This window comes from Neopelma chrysocephalum, unplaced genomic scaffold (assembly GCF_003984885.1).
Source record: "Neopelma chrysocephalum unplaced genomic scaffold, ASM398488v2 Primary Assembly neopelma1_59, whole genome shotgun sequence".
Taxonomy (NCBI): Eukaryota; Metazoa; Chordata; class Aves; order Passeriformes; family Pipridae; genus Neopelma; species Neopelma chrysocephalum.
Genome location: NW_020897714.1, coordinates 14,847,327 through 14,865,011, shown reverse-complemented (window position 1 = coordinate 14,865,011; position 17,685 = coordinate 14,847,327). Strand labels below are relative to the sequence as shown.

The following is a 17,685-nucleotide window of genomic DNA, read 5'->3' as shown; positions in this document are numbered from 1 at the left end:
GGGACATTTATACTCCCAGATAGGCATCTAGAGTCCAGACCAACACAGACATGATTTCACAGCTCAGCTTAATAATTCTGCTAGACCAGATTTCCACCTGCACCCTCTCCTTTCAACATGCACTCAGAAGTAACTCCAAAAGGCCTGCCGAATCCAGAGCTCCCAGGAGAGAGCAGTGCTCCATGATCTGGAGCACTGGCTGTTAAGTGTCTGATCGTTCATTTCTATTTTAAAATACAGAAGGCTACTGAAAACCACATCTCAGATTCAGGCAGGTCAGAGTGCCTTGAACTGAATTCAGAGCACTTGCAGCAAAGACTGCTTCCAGTAAATCCAGCTGTGGTTAAGAGCCAGGAAAGGCTGGGCAGGAAGGAGGCTTGATCTACCTTCCATGAAAGGAAACAGAGGAATTTTTGGTCCTCAAGCTGGTACTGACTTTTCCCAGAAAATCACTTCTAGCATAGCACTATGCCAATGCACAGCTCAAGATGAAAGATACTGTGCAAAGCTTCTGAGCCCTGCTGCTGTCAAGCACATCTAAGTCAGCTTTGGCATCCTTTCACCTTCATTCCACATCTGGGGTTGCTGATATATGGCAAAGTGGCCGAATGTGGTATTTGCTGTGTTAGTCCTGTGTTTGCTGCTAGCTATAGGAATAGGCACATCTCCACTACTTGGCATCCACGGCTTTCAAACCCCACAGGTGTTTTTGATGTATTCCTCTGTGGGTAAGATATGTGAAGTTCCATTTCTGATATTCCTGTGCATTTTGAATCTTGAACCTGCGATTAGTTGAAGACTCTTAAGTAAAACGTGAGCACAGTGCAGGTAGTGGGGCTTCCATGTTATGCAACTTCAGTGTTCAGCAACTTCCTTGGTAACTCTCATTCAGTGAGTTACCTTCCAGATTGCTCAACCCATGGAAATGTATATATTAAACCATTTTTTCACCTTCTTCATTTGGGAAGACGGTGGCCCATGCTAACGAGGAAGGGTAGGTTCCCTATCCTGGGGAAATGTCAAGTGAAATTCTTTCCTCCAAAAGCCCTGGACCGCGATCCAAATTTGCAGTGTAACTCCATTCAGGCGGAGCTCTGCCGTGGCGCCGCATCCCGAAGCCTGGGCGCCCCAGGGCCCAGAGGCGCGGGGCGGGCTGCGATGGCCCGGGACGGCCCGGCCGGGACCGCGCTGCGGGGATCACCGCCCTCTCGCTCCGCGGGGGCGCGCACCGCCACGGGGAGGAGCGGGCACCGGTACCGTATAAGGCCCGCCCGCCGTCCCGGCTCCGACACTCGCGCTGCTGCTCCCGGCGCAGCCCGCTCCCCCTCCCGCCCCAGCAGACACACGGTGGAAACCTGCGCGTGGCGCACCGCACCGCACCTGTCCCGGCGGCGGACACCGCACCGCACCTGTCCCGGCAGCGGACACCGGCCCGCCCCTCTTTGCTTCTGTCCCGGTGTGCGCATTGCACCGTTCCGCACCTGCCCCGTCGGGGGACACCGCAGCGCACAGCACCGCTCCGTTTCTGTCCCAGTGGTGTGCACCGCACCGCCTCTGACGCGGTCCCGGCGGGGGGCACCTCCCCGGGGCCCGTCTCCATCTGCTTCCTCCTGCTCAGGCCGCCCTGTGCCAGCCCTGAGGGGGCAGCAGCTGCCCCTCTGATTTCGGGGCAGATCCTTGGCTCCAAGGGTGAATCCCTCTGGTAGAATGGCGCGCTTCACCGTCTGGGACTATGTGGTATTTGCGGCCATGCTGCTGATCTCAGCCGTCATTGGGGTCTACTACGCCTTCGTGGGAGGGGGGCAGAAGACATCAAAGGACTTCCTCATGGCAGGCCGCAGCATGAGTGCCCTCCCGGTTGCACTGTCCCTCACTGCCAGCTTCATGTCAGCCGTCACCGTGCTGGGCACCCCTGCCGAAGTGTATCGCTATGGTGCCATCTTCTGCGTCTTTGCCATCACCTACTGTCTGGTAGTGCTGTGCAGTGCTGAGATCTTCCTGCCCGTCTTCTACAGGCTGGGCATTACTAGCACCTATGAGGTAAGGTTGAGTGGAAGGAACCTTTACCCAGCCTTTAGGGAGCTTGGGGGGATCTCATGCCTGCTTTTACATGTCTGTCCTCCATCTCTTCCTGCAAATCCCCTGCACTCTTTGCTCTCCTGTGTCACCACACTCCTGAGAGCAGGCTGCAACCGGCTCTGTCCCCAAGTCTGCCCACACTGTCTCTGCAGAGAGGAGATGCTCAACCCTGCTATCTTGGCTCAGGAGCTGTGCGTCGTGCCAGATTTGTTTCCTCACTCCAGATACTCAGTTCAGTAGGTGGATTAATCTTCATGCAGCTTGGATGGTGACATGTCATTAATCATGTGTAATTAATATACCAAGACAGAGCACAAGAGTACCTACTATAGGAACCAGAGTTCTCACATCATGCTCCCTTCAGATTGGTTTCTAAGCTTAGGTGTAACCACAAAAGTCCCCATTTGGCAGAGTACGTATTTGTGCTGTTTCTAGAGATTTTAGGGACACTCCTTGCCACCTGAGGCTGTTTACACCACTGAATGTCTTCATCATGCATATACAGGGAAGTCAGCAAGTGCTCTGTGTCTGTGAGCATGTTCTTACTTCCACCAAAATAAGGCTGAGCTGGTGCTCAGCTCAGCCTGTAAGTTAAACCTGTAGCCATCAGGGCAGAGACATCTGGGGTGGTGGGACAACCACAGGTCAAGTCTGACTGTTTTGGGGTGGGGAAGCATCTGGTCAGGATTTTCTTCTGATTCAGAACATTGGTGCAACTTCTTTATCTTCCTGCATGAAGGTAGTTCATAGCTGCAGATTTGGAGGCAAACTGCTCTTTTGACAGAGGACTTTGGGAAAGGAGCATCGGTGCAGGTGAAAATCCTTGACTAGCTACTTTGGTCTTTAGCATTTTATTACACTGAACAGAGGTGTTGCAGCACTGGAGGCTGAAAACAAGATTTCTGTTGGTAGATTTAGATAAGAATCCACCAACAGAAATCTCTAGTGGCTTCCAATGTGTTTTAAACTACTAATCTTTGGACTGTCATGATGATACTTAAATAGGGCTCTTTTAAATAAAGGTTTATAATTATGACTGGAAGCTCACTGATTATCTTGGGGTTAAATCAGAGTAATGCACCTATAAAAGATACATCTTCTATTTCTGGACAGAGTTCAGAGTTCTAACAACTTTTTGTGTGTGTCCAGGGGTTCAGGACTGCTTCCTTGTGTGGACATGCTCACAGATCACGTTTTAAATGCTCAGTTCACAAGTGAGCACTTTGAGATGCTTCAGTGTTTGTGTCAATTGAACAGATTGTCAGGCAAATGAGATGCCTCTTGTACAACCACACACCAAGAAGGTTGTTAGGACAGATAGTGGGAAGAAATCTGTCCTACAGCATGACAAACTCATTCAGAGATTGTTGTCCCAGGCTAGACAGAAAAAATGAGGATTCCTGTTTCACAGACGGCTGAATTTTGACTTACCAGTAGAATATGGCAGGCTGCCATCAGCAGTGCAAATGGTAAGATTACCATGGAAGAAGCCGCTGACCACGGAAAACCTTCTACCCTCTCTTGCAGCAGTTTAGATGGATACACATAATATGCCAGAGTTTCCAAATCGACTTAGACTTAGAAATAGCCACAATGTTTTCTTTTTCTCTCTGATTTCACAACACAATTGGGTTTTGTTGTTTGCTGGTACATCATTGTCAGCTTTTAGGTTGCCCTGTGCAGAGACAGGAGTTGGACTTGATTCTTGTGGATTTTTGTCCCTTCCAACTCAGGATAGTCAATGATTTTGTGATAATATATCCTGGTCTTTTCTGTAGACTCCATTGTGTACTGACTAGCTTATGTCTATTTCACTTTCTTGTGTTATTACCCTGTGGTGAGCTCTGTGAAAAGATATCAAATCAAGTTGAAAGAGTTATCCATCAGGGTGACTCTACAAGTTTTGGCCATTCATGCAAATGTAAAAACAATGCTATGCTCTTTGTTGCTTATCACTTCATTCTAGTGAAGTGATGGATTCATTCCTACCAATAGTGACAAATTTCAATATAAACATTTGTATTTTCTTCTCTTTTGCAGTATTTAGAACTTCGATTTAATAAATATCTACGCCTCTGTGGAACAGTCCTCTTCATTATACAAACGGCAAGTAAACCTTGAAGCTGTTCTGTGGTCCTCAGGGCCACCAGAACTATTTGGTTGAGTGTAACTGCTGTTTTCTCTGAGCAGTTGATGAGGTAACCACAGTGCCTGGGTGGCTGGGAGCAGGAGAAACAAAGCCCTTTCTGCTCCAAAGTGGTGAGAGGCAGAGCAGATGCTGGGCTACCTGCCTCTTGGGTCTCTGTGTGCACTGTTGAATACTATGAGCAGTCACTTGACATTAGCACCATGCTAACAGATGAGCGACCCTTCACTGCAGGGTAGCACTGTGAAGAGCAGTCATTCGCCTACCTGCTGGAGAAACTCACAATGAGTTCAAAATATAAACATGTCCCAATTATCTACAGTGGCAGTTTTCATTCTCTGGTGTGTGGATTCTTGGAGTCTAACTAATTTTCAAGGGTCTGTGAAAGGTGATAAAACAAGCTGTCAGGAGCTGTCATTTACTCTGCAAGGATTTGCACCACCACCACCACTGGAAAAAAACTAGGTGTCTGCAAACTGAGAAGTAGAAAATTACTGCCCTTGGGAATGTTAAACTTAAGCAGTCCCTGAAATTATTGCTGGTACAGTTTTCTGTGTCTGGTCCATTGAGGCAGTCAGTATGAGACCACAGCTTTTAAAGCTTTTAAAGGGTGTGCCAAATGCACCAGAAATGAAAACGTGTTCTTTTCACAATTATGAAGTTGACTTTTGGGGTAATTCAGAGTAAGAATGAATATGCAATCAGAAAGCTTTTTAAGTTATAAGTTTGCTTTCTGTCCGTTTTTAAAATTTTTTAAGGTACACCAGAATTTACAGGCCAATCACACACACCAATAAGATGGTTCTCAATGCAGTGCTCATTACTTGTTTGAGCAGTGCTGCTTAGCTGGCATTTGTGGATACACAAGCCCATAGGAAAACTAGAGTGCTAGCATGTGTGAAACCTGACACTGTTTCATCAGCATATGTGAAGACATCACAGTTGCGTAACTTGGAACAAGCTAAGCATAATCTTTGCTTTCAAAAATCAGAAAAGTAATTCTATGCAACTTGAATATGTGCTCAAGGAAATTAACTAAAGATCCGTACGTGGCTTTCTCTGTTAAGCACTAACAACTTTACCTGAATAAATAAAACAATAGTGAAGAAAGAAAACCTCCCAAGATTTTAATGGTGTGATTTTAACTCTTCTGTGAATACTGGGATATACTTAAAAGAAGGAAAAGAGAAGGATATGTAGTAGCACGACAACAAAAAAAAACCTACTGAAGAATTGGCAAGATTGTATCAGTCCTATTTAAATTTACACCAAAATATGACCATAGTTGTGACAAATTTTAATTTCTGATGGTTCTGGCACTTATTTGCTGTGTATGAGAAAGCTGTAAGTTCTCAAGTTGAATCCTTTGAATTAGCAGTAGAAGGAAAAAGAATTGGCTTGATGACTGCATCCAAAGCATTGCAGCCAACAATGGGGATTGTTCAACCTGGAGAAGAGAAACTGCGGGGAGACCTTATTGCAGCCTTTCAAAGTGGGCTTACGAGAAAAGAAGAGAGAGACTTTTTACCAAGGCTTGTGGTGACAGGGCAAGAGGTAATGGTTTTAAACTGAAAGAGGGTAGATTTAGAGTGGATATAAAGAAGAATGTATTTGCAACAAGGATAGTGGGACACTGGACCAGGTATCCCAGAGAAGTAGTGCAATGCCCCATCCCTGAAAGTGTTCAAAGTCAGGCTGGATGGGGCTCTGATCAAACTGATCTAGTGGAAGGTGTCCCTGTCCATGGTAGGGGAGTTTGACTAGATTATGTTTAAAGGACCATTCCCACACAAACCCTTCTAAGATTCTATGGTTCAGCAGCACATATTGACACTCACTGTATGGACTGCAAATCAACATTGACTGGGCTTGACAGGTGTCAGCAGCTGTCTATGAAGTGATGCATCTGGTTCTGAGGATATATTCGCCAGGGACTGGTCAGAAGTGGCAGCTTTCTTGTAGTACAATCTGTATATGAAAATCTAGAGAGGACTCATGGCAATGAGAGAAACAAGCATGCACACACAGAGGCAGGGAATAGAGAACAGGTAGGAATAACTATTTTCCCAGTGGCCCCACTATCCTTTCTGGCATGTGCTTGTAGCAGGTGTGCAGCGGGGGCCAGCACAATTAGGTTGGGCTGGGTGAAGCAGCTTCTCCATACTAGTTTCCTCCTATAGCTGGAGTACTGCTCCTTTCATTTACCTCTTGGCTCTGTCCCCAGTGTTGCCACTGGCCATTGGTAGAGCTCTACCTTGGGGACTGGATTTGATCTGCTCAAAAGCCACAGCACATAATCCAGTGGTTAGCAATCCTGCTCTGGTTTACCACTAGTGCCTAGGGCAGACTCCACACTTGCAGGAAGGGCAGAGGCTTGCTGAATCCTGGATGACATCTGATTCTGCAGTTTTTCCATGCCCAAGTCCCACCGCTGTAAATCAGGGAGTCAGAGGAGTCCAGCCATGGAAAGCTGATGTAAGTCAGCTCAGGACCTGTCTGTGATCTAGAGCTTTTGAATCAAGACCTCTGACCTTCATAGAAGTCATCTGCACATTGCAAGCTATATTCTCCTGACCCATATCACAGCTGAACCTGGGGCAGTAATAACAGTTATAAAAAAGGAAACAGGATTTAAAAATATACACAAAGAAATTGTAGAGGACATCAGTGTATGAATCCCGTTGTGCCCACAAAAGTAGATGGGATAGCTCCTTGACTTGTCTGTATCTTTACTGTGGTTGAAAATACAAAGCTGCTGATAATCATGTATGGATTCATCTTACAGGATGAAGGTTATAATTCCTTATAATGCTATCCGTAACATCTAGCTGCTGTTGTATTTTGTATTCTTACTCACATGCAGTAGAGCTATATACTGAAAGGCATATTGATCCCAAGACTGAGAAAATAGATAGTAATAGGTTCCTTGGCAAACCACTTGTAAACCTCATTAATTTTCTTTTCCTCTTGTTTCCTTTTGCAGTTTTAAAAGAATAAAATAAGTTAATTATAAAATCCAGGAGAAGATGAAGAGGGATTTTGTATTTAAGAGTCCCTGATATTTGTTTTAGTAACACTTGGCTGTGAGACTGCAGAGTTTATTAGTCTCAGTCATCCGTCTTCTAATTGGAATTATTTGCCAACAGTTACAAATCTGAAAAGAAATAATCTCAGGAAGCTATCACCTCTCCAGGAATTTACATTTATTTTGATCTTTAATCTTCTTTTTCCTTCTAGACTTTATACACTGGTATTGTCATTTATGCTCCAGCTTTAGCACTAAATCAAGGTAAGATGAATATACTGCAACTGTTCTTCTACTGATATATTTTTTTTCTGCATATAGTACTGGTATCCTTTTGTTGTTTTTTTTTTTTGGTAATGCACACCTGAAAATATAGCTCAAGTCTCGACTGTAAATCTTCTAATGGGAACTCTGTAATCCTAGTCCCTTAATCCCTACCTGTAAGGAATTACAGAAAAGATTTAGGGGAAAACCTCCGCTCATTTACTCTACTTCTGATGCAATACCTGTAGTTAATGGGCACATTCAGAAAAGTTAAGGCTTAAGTAAATTTTGAAGGCAATGCAGACACTAAACATGAAATTAATTCCCTTGGTTAAGTGCTCTTCTTCAAGGTGAGAGAGAGGCAAAAGTTCTGTAAAGATGGTTTTGGACTTCCTGGAAATGTTTAATGTGTTCTGTCATTTTGCCAGGAAAACCAAACCAATAGAAAAGAGATTGTCAACTTAAGATATTTGTTGTGATATTTACAAAATTAAATATTTCCATTTTCTGCTTCACAGTGACTTTTTGCTTTGAAAATGAGCCACATTTATTTCTAAACGGGTAAAAAGCTTTTGTATGGAGCCAAATTAAACTTTTAATCTGACACAATTAATTTGTCTGTTTGGCAAGAAAAGGGAATAATAAAATGCAAATTAAAAATTAATCATTTTGTCTAGAATCAAGTCACAGTTTTTCTGCTCATTGGATGTTTTTTTTGGCTTGTTGCTTGAACAAAATGGAAGAAAAAACACAACACTACCTGTACTGGTCTTCTCCAGTGTGTGAACTCACAGGTTTTACGTCTTTGATATTTGTATTTGCCTTGCATATACATAGTAAACCAAGCTATGATTTAGCTAACTCACAACTAGAAGAATTTACGTTTTTCATTAGTTTTGTTGCAGTGGTTCTCATTAGCCTGAACTGTCTGTTGGGGAGTCCCCTGATGCCTTGCCTGACACCACATGAGCATGCCAAGCTGGGGCAGTAACAGCCTGTATGTCACCCACAGCACAGTGTTGTATGCTGTAAATATACTATACTTAAGAGAAAGAAGAATGAAAAAAAGGCTTTTAGTCTGATGCATTTCTTCCAGACCATGCTTGAACGACCTTGCCTCCATGGAGAACACCTATTCTGTTTACTTGTGTAAATCCCTGCCTAGGGGCCCTGTGGTGCTACCCAGATGCTTCAAGGAAGGACATGTATTTTAAAATCTTCCTGAGTTGAGACCTACAAACATGTTGGATGTGTTGTCTGGCAGTGTTCACATTAAAGACAAATGGTTTCTTAGATCCTGAAATATATCTAACTTTTCAGCAGTTTCCAAATCTGTTACAACTGTTTCATTTTTAGAACTGGTTAGGCCAAATCCCCTGGTTTAGACGCACTAATATTTTCATTGCCATTTTTACCTCCTACCTCTGCATTTAACTTATTTCTAACTTTTTTCAACAATGACATTGGGGGTGAAAAATCAACCTTCATTGTTTTGTCCCCAGTGCTTCATTCATGCTGGTGCTGTTTCCCTCTCTTTCAGTCACTGGCTTCGACTTGTGGGGTGCAGTGGTGGCGACTGGCGTGGTCTGCACTTTCTACTGCACACTGGTATGTGGGCCCTTTGGCTGAGAAAAATCTCTGTTCCTTTCACTGCTCACATCAAATATGGAATTTATTAAATAGCGGCCTAACAATCAGGTTACCACCTGGAAGTACATTTCACAGTGTAGATGTGGCCAGAGGGCCATATTCACCCAGGGGCCTCTCTGGATACATTGGCAGTCATTATGTGACGCAAACCTTTTCTGTTTTGATACATTCAAACTTCTGTTGTGACTGAAAGAACAGCAAAAAGATAGATTTCCCTTCCTAAAAATCCTCCTGCGATTTTTCTTCTGATCTAGTAGGGTTTTGCTGTGTAATTTGTCAATTTGTAATTTGTTGAACAACTTCTTATTGCAACTGTAACAGTCCTATCTGTTATTGAACGGAGCCACTGAAAATAGCATGTGCCACATGAACAGATTGGTCTTCGAATTAGTGTTAATTGACCAAGTGTTGGATTAAATCATGTCTATTTTTATTCCATGAATGGTATACCTTCTGGAATTAGTACTACTGAATATATATAAGTAAGATGAGCACTGTCTGCAAATTTATCTTTCGATACAAACTTCTGAATCAGGCTATGTGATGAAGAAAATACTGTATTAAACTATGTGTATGGCCAAAGTAAATTCTACTGCACTTCAAAAAAGGGCCAGGATGTCCTGAATAGGTTCCAGAATACAATTCCTAAAGACAGCAGTACAGAATTAGTTCTATTAAAGAAGAAGATGAAATTCATCTATTATACATCATATGAACAGTAATGTTTCTGTTAGTTGAACTTGAGTACAAGGCAAGAGTGCTGCTGCCCTGTTGTACCTGATACATGCTGTTCCTCATGCAGGGCGGTCTGAAGGCAGTGGTGTGGACAGACGTTTTCCAGGTTGGAATCATGGTTGCTGGATTTTCATCTGTGATTATACGAGCTGTGGTGGTTCAGGAGGGAATTGGACGCATTGTAAATGATTCCTACCATGGTGGAAGATTAAACTTCTGGGAGTGAGTTTGTACTTGCAGATGATGTGCCTCTTTATTCCTACAAATACAGCCCATGTGATTGTGAAATTGAACTGCTATTGAGAGGAGGGGAGGAGTTGCGACTCAATTTTTATTTATTTTTAAACAAGCTTACCTAGTTTGAGGGATATTTTTTATGTTTTACACCATGCAAAATCTTGTAAAGAGAAAAACCTTTTTACTTTGTCAAGTAGGTGTTTTAAGGATATATTTTGGATTCCACTGAAAGAGAATGGTGAATAAAAGAGGACAGTTGTATTTTTACTTACAATTTGAAAGCAGCTGATTTGGCATTTGAGCTACTGAATGAAAATGAATGGGAAAATAATGGGTTTTGCCTAATCCAAAAAAGGGAAGTATTTTTCTTTTCCCTGAAAGATAAAAGTATTTAATATGTGTATATTTACATATGTTTAATAGTATTTTACCCTCCATTATTGTAACTAATCATAGCCTAAAAATATAATTTTACAAGTTCAAGAATATTCAGTCTGACAATGTTGAATCAAAAACCACTTTAAGTAAACAGGTTATTGTACCTCTGATGAATATATGATTTCCCTGAGAAACTTCACTAAATGCTATTAGGGAAAGTTTAGTGCAAGAAGTATTACGATTTTTCCTTTCTCTGTCAGTTCACAATATTAATCAGGTTGGTCTGTAAAATTTTTCACCAAGTTCTTCAGTAAGTAATTCATCTGTGGGTGTTTTTTTCTTCTTGTGAACAGTAATTTTTTTTCAATTTGTTTGGCTGATTTGCAATGGTTATACTGCATTGCTTATTCTCCCAATCATAGATTCACAGATGGAAAAAGAAAAGGAATAAAGACATGTAATAGGGGAAATAGTATTACAGTATTCACCAAAAATTAAATTTATTGCTATATTAAAGTGTGATTTAAAAATAATAATTATTTATGGCCACCTAAAATCTGCTATTTACTTAGAGCTAAACTAGCAAAATGTTTTACAGAGTCTCTGTCCACAAAGGTTGGGCTTGCAAACACACCTTTATACTGGTGTTAGACTGATGTCCCTCTAGATAAGCAGGCATATTACACTTTTTACTGGAACATCATTTCATCACAGCAATCACAGGCATCATAGAACTTTGCTTAAGACTGTAATTTATAGGCAAATAAATCTGTCCAACTTCACCTTTGGACAGATCGGAGTGTTTCACTGGCTTAAGATATCAGCTCTGAGTTTTAAAATTTGCTTTCTTTGATTTCACATAAAGATAAGAGTATCTGAATGTTCAAAATCTGGCCAAATTAAGCATGTTTGAATTAGAACAAGCATGGAGAAATATTTTCTTCAAAGCATATAAGGTCTTCACATAATAACAAGATTTTATATTCTGAATTTGTTTTCTCTTTTTCCTCTCACTGTAGCTTTGATCCCAATCCTTTGCAAAGGCATACCTTCTGGACGATTGTTATAGGTGGGACTTTCACGTGGACTAGTATATATGGGGTCAACCAGTCTCAAGTCCAGAGATACATTGCATGCAAAAGCAGATTCCACGCAAAATTGTAAGTCTGCCTGCAGTCACTGTCTGAATTTAGCAGTGACTCTTCTTTATAAGGGAGATTTTTCTAAAAGGAACATGGGGTTCTTTTGTCTATACAAATTTCATTTATAAAGGGTAACAGCTTTTGCCTTCTGTTTTGTGGACCAGTAGAAGACAAATGGGCACAATAAGTACTGGTATTCGAATTACATGTGATTACTGTAACATTGAACTTTGCGCCTGAGTGCTTCACTGTGCCAGTGTTCTTGCATAGAAATAGGTGCATTAAGTTTATGTGCAACCTAAAGACTAAATATAAAGTACTTGTGCTGAAGTCATATCAAGACAGTACTTTGTATTGCTGTTCTGCTAAACCTAAATCGTGTGGGGATTTTGCATAAGTAAAGACTAAAAAATTTTTCCTTAACAATGAGTACAGGCATGAGAAAATGCAGAAATGTCTTATTCAGTGATAAAATTGCTGAGGAACCTTGTATTTTGGGTTCATAATAATCATGACTTTTTTTTAAGAATTAACTATGCAAACTGGCAGAAGGTTGTGTTTTCTTTGAATGTAAACATTTCTGATGAGCCTTTACTCTAGAATGGAGTATATCTACTAGATCTGTTATTTTACCTTTATCTTTAGTATCATTCCATTAGTTCACAGCTCAGGATTTAAGAATTATTAGCGATCTCATGAAGTCCATTTTTAGAAGAAACACAGAAACACACATCATAACTATAGTCCCTATACATTCTATGGTACAGTGGCATACAGCGAAGGAGTTTTATAAAGGCTTTCACTTCATAAAGTTAGCAAAATGCCCACAAAATCACGCACAGTTTACAACTGAAATGTTTTGGTTATATCGATAAAGAAAATCTGCTTTTCAGCCATTTATGCTGCAGACAGGAATGAGCTGATGCTCGTTATCAGGCACAACTCCAGCATTCACTGCCACAGCTCCAGCACACCAGATAGCTTCTCCACAATCTCTGACACACGGGGAGGTTCTAGGTTCTCAACACCGCAGAGGGAGGAGGTACATCTCACATCTGTAATGTTGCCGGGAATGATTGCATATGGGAGAACAGCCACATACATTGTGCCAGATTTGTGTGCCAGTGAGGCTGTTCTTCCCTAGCACCTACTCCATGTAGGGCTGTGCTCCTCTTTCACACTCTCCCTACTGTCTTTGCAAGGAGAGATACCTCCAGGGTATTCCAGAAGCAGAGAGTGACTAAAGGAAATCTGGCACCATCACAGCTTCTGGGTAGATTTCTGAGCTGTTGTGGCAGCTTTGACTGGGACTGGAGGCTATCTATTTCTGCAGGGGTTTGGATGGGATTTATAGCTCATACCATATTAACAGTGGCACAGCCTTAATCAGTAGAGTCCTCTCCTGCTGGCATGGGTGGTTGGACTCCACGGCATCTTGCTTGTGCTTCGCTTGTGCTTCACTTGTGCGGGATATTTCCCCTTCATGGAGAAATCATTTTGTATAATGGTTGCAGCTTGCCACAACTATAAACAGTGCCATTCTGTGGTGACTATCTAGTTCATTTGCAAATGTAATTAGACATATCTGGCAGGTCATGCTGTTGGCCTGTATCTCTTATTGCCATTTAACCTGTATATAGAAGTGCAAAATGTCATCAGGTCAAAGTAATAGGCTTTTGTACCCAATGACATTTACTGTAAGGTTTTGTAAGAGACAGCACAGTAATAAAGCAGAACTGAGAAAATAATTCTTTCACAGATGCCAACTTGCAAGTTTTGGGAAGACCTTTAACAGTGACACAAGAATAGGAATTTTCTCAGGCTTTGGGAAAGGATTTCACCCCATTCAAGAAACACACCAGTAGGTATGAGCACATACTGTCGTCCTCAGATAATCACTAGGCAAATTAAACATAATGCTTATATCTGAACCATAGTAGGCACTCAGAGCAGGAGAGCTACACTGGCAGAAAAATATGGGTTACTAACACATTTTTCTCTGCTTTCCTTTCAAGGCCATCTGGCATGCCTCAGTGCCAAAATCTTAGAGCCAGACTGAAAAAAATGATTGAAAATAAGCCTTACACAGTCACAGTTCCTACTTCGGCCAAACTCTACCCCACATTACTCATGCAGAATAAGTGGGAAAACCTCCCTCCAATAGTGCTACAATTATTATACTCCAGTGCTTAGTCATAGGGTGTACCATGAGCTGGGATGTAAATCAGAAGGAAAAAACCATCTCTCTTTTCACTGCCAAACACTGATGCAATTTAAAAACAAGAATTGCTGGATTCCGACAAACAATTTATTTTGCTTCCTTGTGTTTCTCTTGTATTTCTAATCTTTGCTAGAGGTTCTAGGCTGATTCTGCTATTACATCTGTTCAAAAGAGCTGGATTGATTTAGCTCATTGGTTAAATTTTGTGCTAAATCAGCTTCTGAGTGTTGTATATCAACGTAGATTATGCCAATGCAGGAACAGCTTCAGCTAAATAGATGCAAGACATCCAAACAATGTGTAAGCATCTAAGAGAAGAGGACTACTTCATTTTTACTAAATTAGGCTAGAGAGAAACGTAAAGGGCTGCTGGTGCTGTGTTTAGACCACCCCTAATAGCAAACACAAAGCAAAAATACAGTTTCCCATACTATGTGTAAATCAGCTTTTATTTGTATAGGTCTTATTTAAGAGCTTACACTGTGCTTGCCAATAATTTTTTATTGTATAAAACTGATAGTTCAACTTGTTAATCTACATTATGCCGTTCTGAAAATGTCCATTTCAATGCCTAACAAGGCCTGTAAAGTTAGGTTTACCTCTTCATTCATCCTGCTGGTCCTCTAGAGCAGTCCAAAGACTGGTGCCCTTCACCTTCTTAGGAACCGAAAGCCATAAAAGGCCTCCTGAAGCATTGCAAGCATGGATACATTTACACAGAAACCAAAGGTCCTCCCAGAGGAAGTCTTAGCAATTGGCACAGGTCCAGGGTATGTGGTCTGTCGGATAGTTAAATCCCTATCAGTGATACACAGATAACTGGGAGGAAACTGCTGGAAAGGAACGCTGTTTTTCAAGGCCAAGCTCCCAGTGGGTATGTTTGCTTGAACTGGCCACCCTAGGTGAAAAGAACTTTGTGATCCAGGAGTCACCAAGACCATAGAAACATTTGAGAAGATTGAAAAGTTAGATAGAAAGCAAAAGCCCTCTCTGGGTGAGGAGAAGAAGAATGTGTTTTTCACTGTCAGTAGGAGCTGCTTCTTTTGTGTGTGGCAAAGGCAGCATTAATGCCTGATGAAAAGGCATTTCTGCTCTCACCATTAGCTGAACCTGAAGCTCCCCTCAGGATGTGGAAAGGCGATGGGATATCTGGATGATACCAGACTCCAAGTTGGTTAGTTACTAAAGGGTTTAGTTAGTAAACCCCTGGGGTTGCTGACAAACCTCTGTTTCCTGGAAGTGGCAGCCATAGGCAGCTCCAGACAAGGTTCCAGGTCCCAGTGCCTCATTGCTGCCTCCCACAGAGACTGTCTCAGGAGGAAATGGGAGATCTGTAGCTTTACAAGGCAACTTCAGCATTATATAAGCCCTGCACTACAGCTCCAGGAGTGCTGGTGCTGACTAAAAGGTATCCCGCACTTGGATCTGGGGCACCCCGCCTTATAAATCTGCTTAGAGTTTGTCAAAGGGTGTGGCATGGGGGAAAGAGAATCCTCTGACCTGCTGCCTGCATTATACAACTCATACACATGATGAAACATAGTGATTGCCACATCACTTCCATCATCTCCAGAGCAGGCTTTGTCAGGGACTGAGCTTCAGACTGCACCACCAATACCAGAAGTGTCGTTTGTACATTTAGAGCTGTGATCTCACACCAGGTGAAATGCTGGGAGTCATATGGTGACTCCCTTGCTGACAGGCAGTCACCAACCAGGAGGTCTCCTCAGTGCAGGGACAGGTGCATGCTTGCTTGGCGCTGACAGGGTCTTTTGTGGGACGTTGAGCTCTAACGTGATCCATATTTCCATGTTTGCATGTATGTTGATGCAGGTCCCTCTACATCAACCTATTGGGACTCTGGGCAATAATGGCCTGTGCCGCACTGTGTGGGCTGGCCCTCTACTCCATCTACAAAGACTGTGACCCGTGGACAGCCAAGAAGGTGTCGGCACTCGACCAGGTAGGGCCCCACATTTTGGGGGAAAGTGGTGAGAGGGCATCCTTCATCTGCAGCCGTAAGAACCAGGCGGAGGCAGTTCAAGAGTCAGAGGGTTGGGAATAACGACATGCTGGAGTCCTGTATTGGGCAAGTCTGTAACACCAAGGAATTAAGCTGAGACCACAGTGGGAGGAAATACCCTAGAGAAAGCAGCAGGTCCATCCTTGTCACTGTTCAGTCCCTGCATCCTCCAGCTGTGCTGGAGCTGCAGGTCCCTCAGTGCTTGCTAAGGAGGGCAACAGGGAGAGCAGCACTGTAGAGAGTGCTCAGTCCACCCTTCTCTGCAAATGTTTGGGTTTTTCACCCAAAATGGGCCCAGGAATGCCAGCATTGCATGAAACCGCTTTGAAGAGAAGTGAAGGGAAGAGGCTGGAGCAGCAGTGCCCTTGTGAGTGGGTGTGAGTCCTAGTGAGCTGCTTTGTGTCACCCAACCTAAATTGCTCTGTGCTGATGAAAGCAAAAGCCGTTTCAGACTCAAAACATTACCGTGCCAAAAGCATACATCTGGAGAAAGGCTATCAGCAGGCAGTTCTTCACTAGTGATGGAACATGCTTCCCTCCTTTGGAGGAGAGCTGGGCAATCAAACTGTGCTGCAGAGAAACCACCTCACACAGATGGCAACCTCTCCCTAAATAGACCTTGAGCAGCAGACTTACCTGAGGAACAAGAGATCTGGGAGCCCATAGACTGGCCAGAGTCAGGGTCCAAGGAAATCAAATGCCTTTTATTTTTATGTTTAGGGCTAAGATAATCACAGGCTCTGGATAATGCTCCAATGTACAGTAAGCTGGAAAGCTGGGAGAAGAGCACAGACAATGGAGCACCTGAGGCAGGACCACCTGGTCTTTAAGGGAAGAATAAAATGAGAGCCAAGGTGGAAACCTGAAGGAAATTAAGTTGTTCCTGTCAGTCAAATGTTTTGGTAGAAACTGGAAGCAAGATACTAAGAAGACCAACTTGTCTGTGAAAAAGAAAATAGTTCTCAATAATGAAATTGTTTTCAGGTACCCTGAGGTTATTGGACTGTATGTAAAAACCTTTTTGTGGAGTCAACAGCAGAAAAAGCATCTACTGTGGCATCCAATCCCCCCAACAGACTACCTGCTGCCCAACACTAGCTTCCTATACCATTGTCACTGGAAACAAAGCCTGATGGCACGGCTATATACTCACCCCTGCTAGCTGGTTTCAACAGACCTCTAGTAGATGTTTTAGGATTGGTTTTCTCTGTAGAAAACCAATAAACAGAGCAAGATGGGACATTAAAAATTAGAACAGCTGGACAGAATACCAGTGAGAAGGTCTATTAACAAAAATAATACAGTGATAAAATGAAAAATTAGGGCAAGATGATAATACTTCTTACTCTGAATTTTTCAGCTAATGCCATACCTAGTGCTGGATATCCTGCGTGATTTTCCAGGAGTGCCAGGGCTTTTTGTGGCTAGTGCCTACAGTGGGACATTAAGGTAATTTAATAATTTAGAATCTACTATCTTTTTTCCTTTTTTTCTTGGAGCTAAAGTTCCACTTCTATTAAAACTTTAGCATTTCAGTTTTTTATCTTGCAAATTTTTATTCTTCAAAAAAACCACTATAACATCTCTGATGATGCACCTTAAAAATCCATAGTTTCCAACAGTGGGGCTCTGAGGTCCTAGGACTCAAAGCTGTTTGGATTTCCCTATTAACATGAGGAAACAGCTAGCTGTGTGTGATGTATATCACTAACAAATCCCACTTTCTGTGCTGTGCATTTAGAGCCCCTGTGCTATAGGAATTTTTGAGTATTATAAATGGATGGT

The 17,685-nt window shown here is 42.5% G+C and overlaps 1 protein-coding gene across 1 annotated transcript in view; it reads left to right on the top strand.

Moving 5' to 3' along the window:
- The first annotated feature begins 1,405 nt into the window (after positions 1–1,405).
- Positions 1,406–17,685, top strand: part of SLC5A8 (solute carrier family 5 member 8) — a 28,277-nt gene continuing 11,997 nt past the window's right edge. Inside the window, exons 1-8 of the mRNA XM_027680004.1 lie at positions 1,406–2,040; positions 4,120–4,185; positions 7,463–7,514; positions 9,055–9,122; positions 9,967–10,121; positions 11,534–11,674; positions 15,711–15,840; positions 17,261–17,349. Of these exons, the coding sequence (XP_027535805.1) occupies positions 1,708–2,040; positions 4,120–4,185; positions 7,463–7,514; positions 9,055–9,122; positions 9,967–10,121; positions 11,534–11,674; positions 15,711–15,840; positions 17,261–17,349 (1,034 nt within the window). The 5' untranslated portion in view covers positions 1,406–1,707. The remainder of the gene's footprint in view (positions 2,041–4,119; positions 4,186–7,462; positions 7,515–9,054; positions 9,123–9,966; positions 10,122–11,533; positions 11,675–15,710; positions 15,841–17,260; positions 17,350–17,685) is intronic.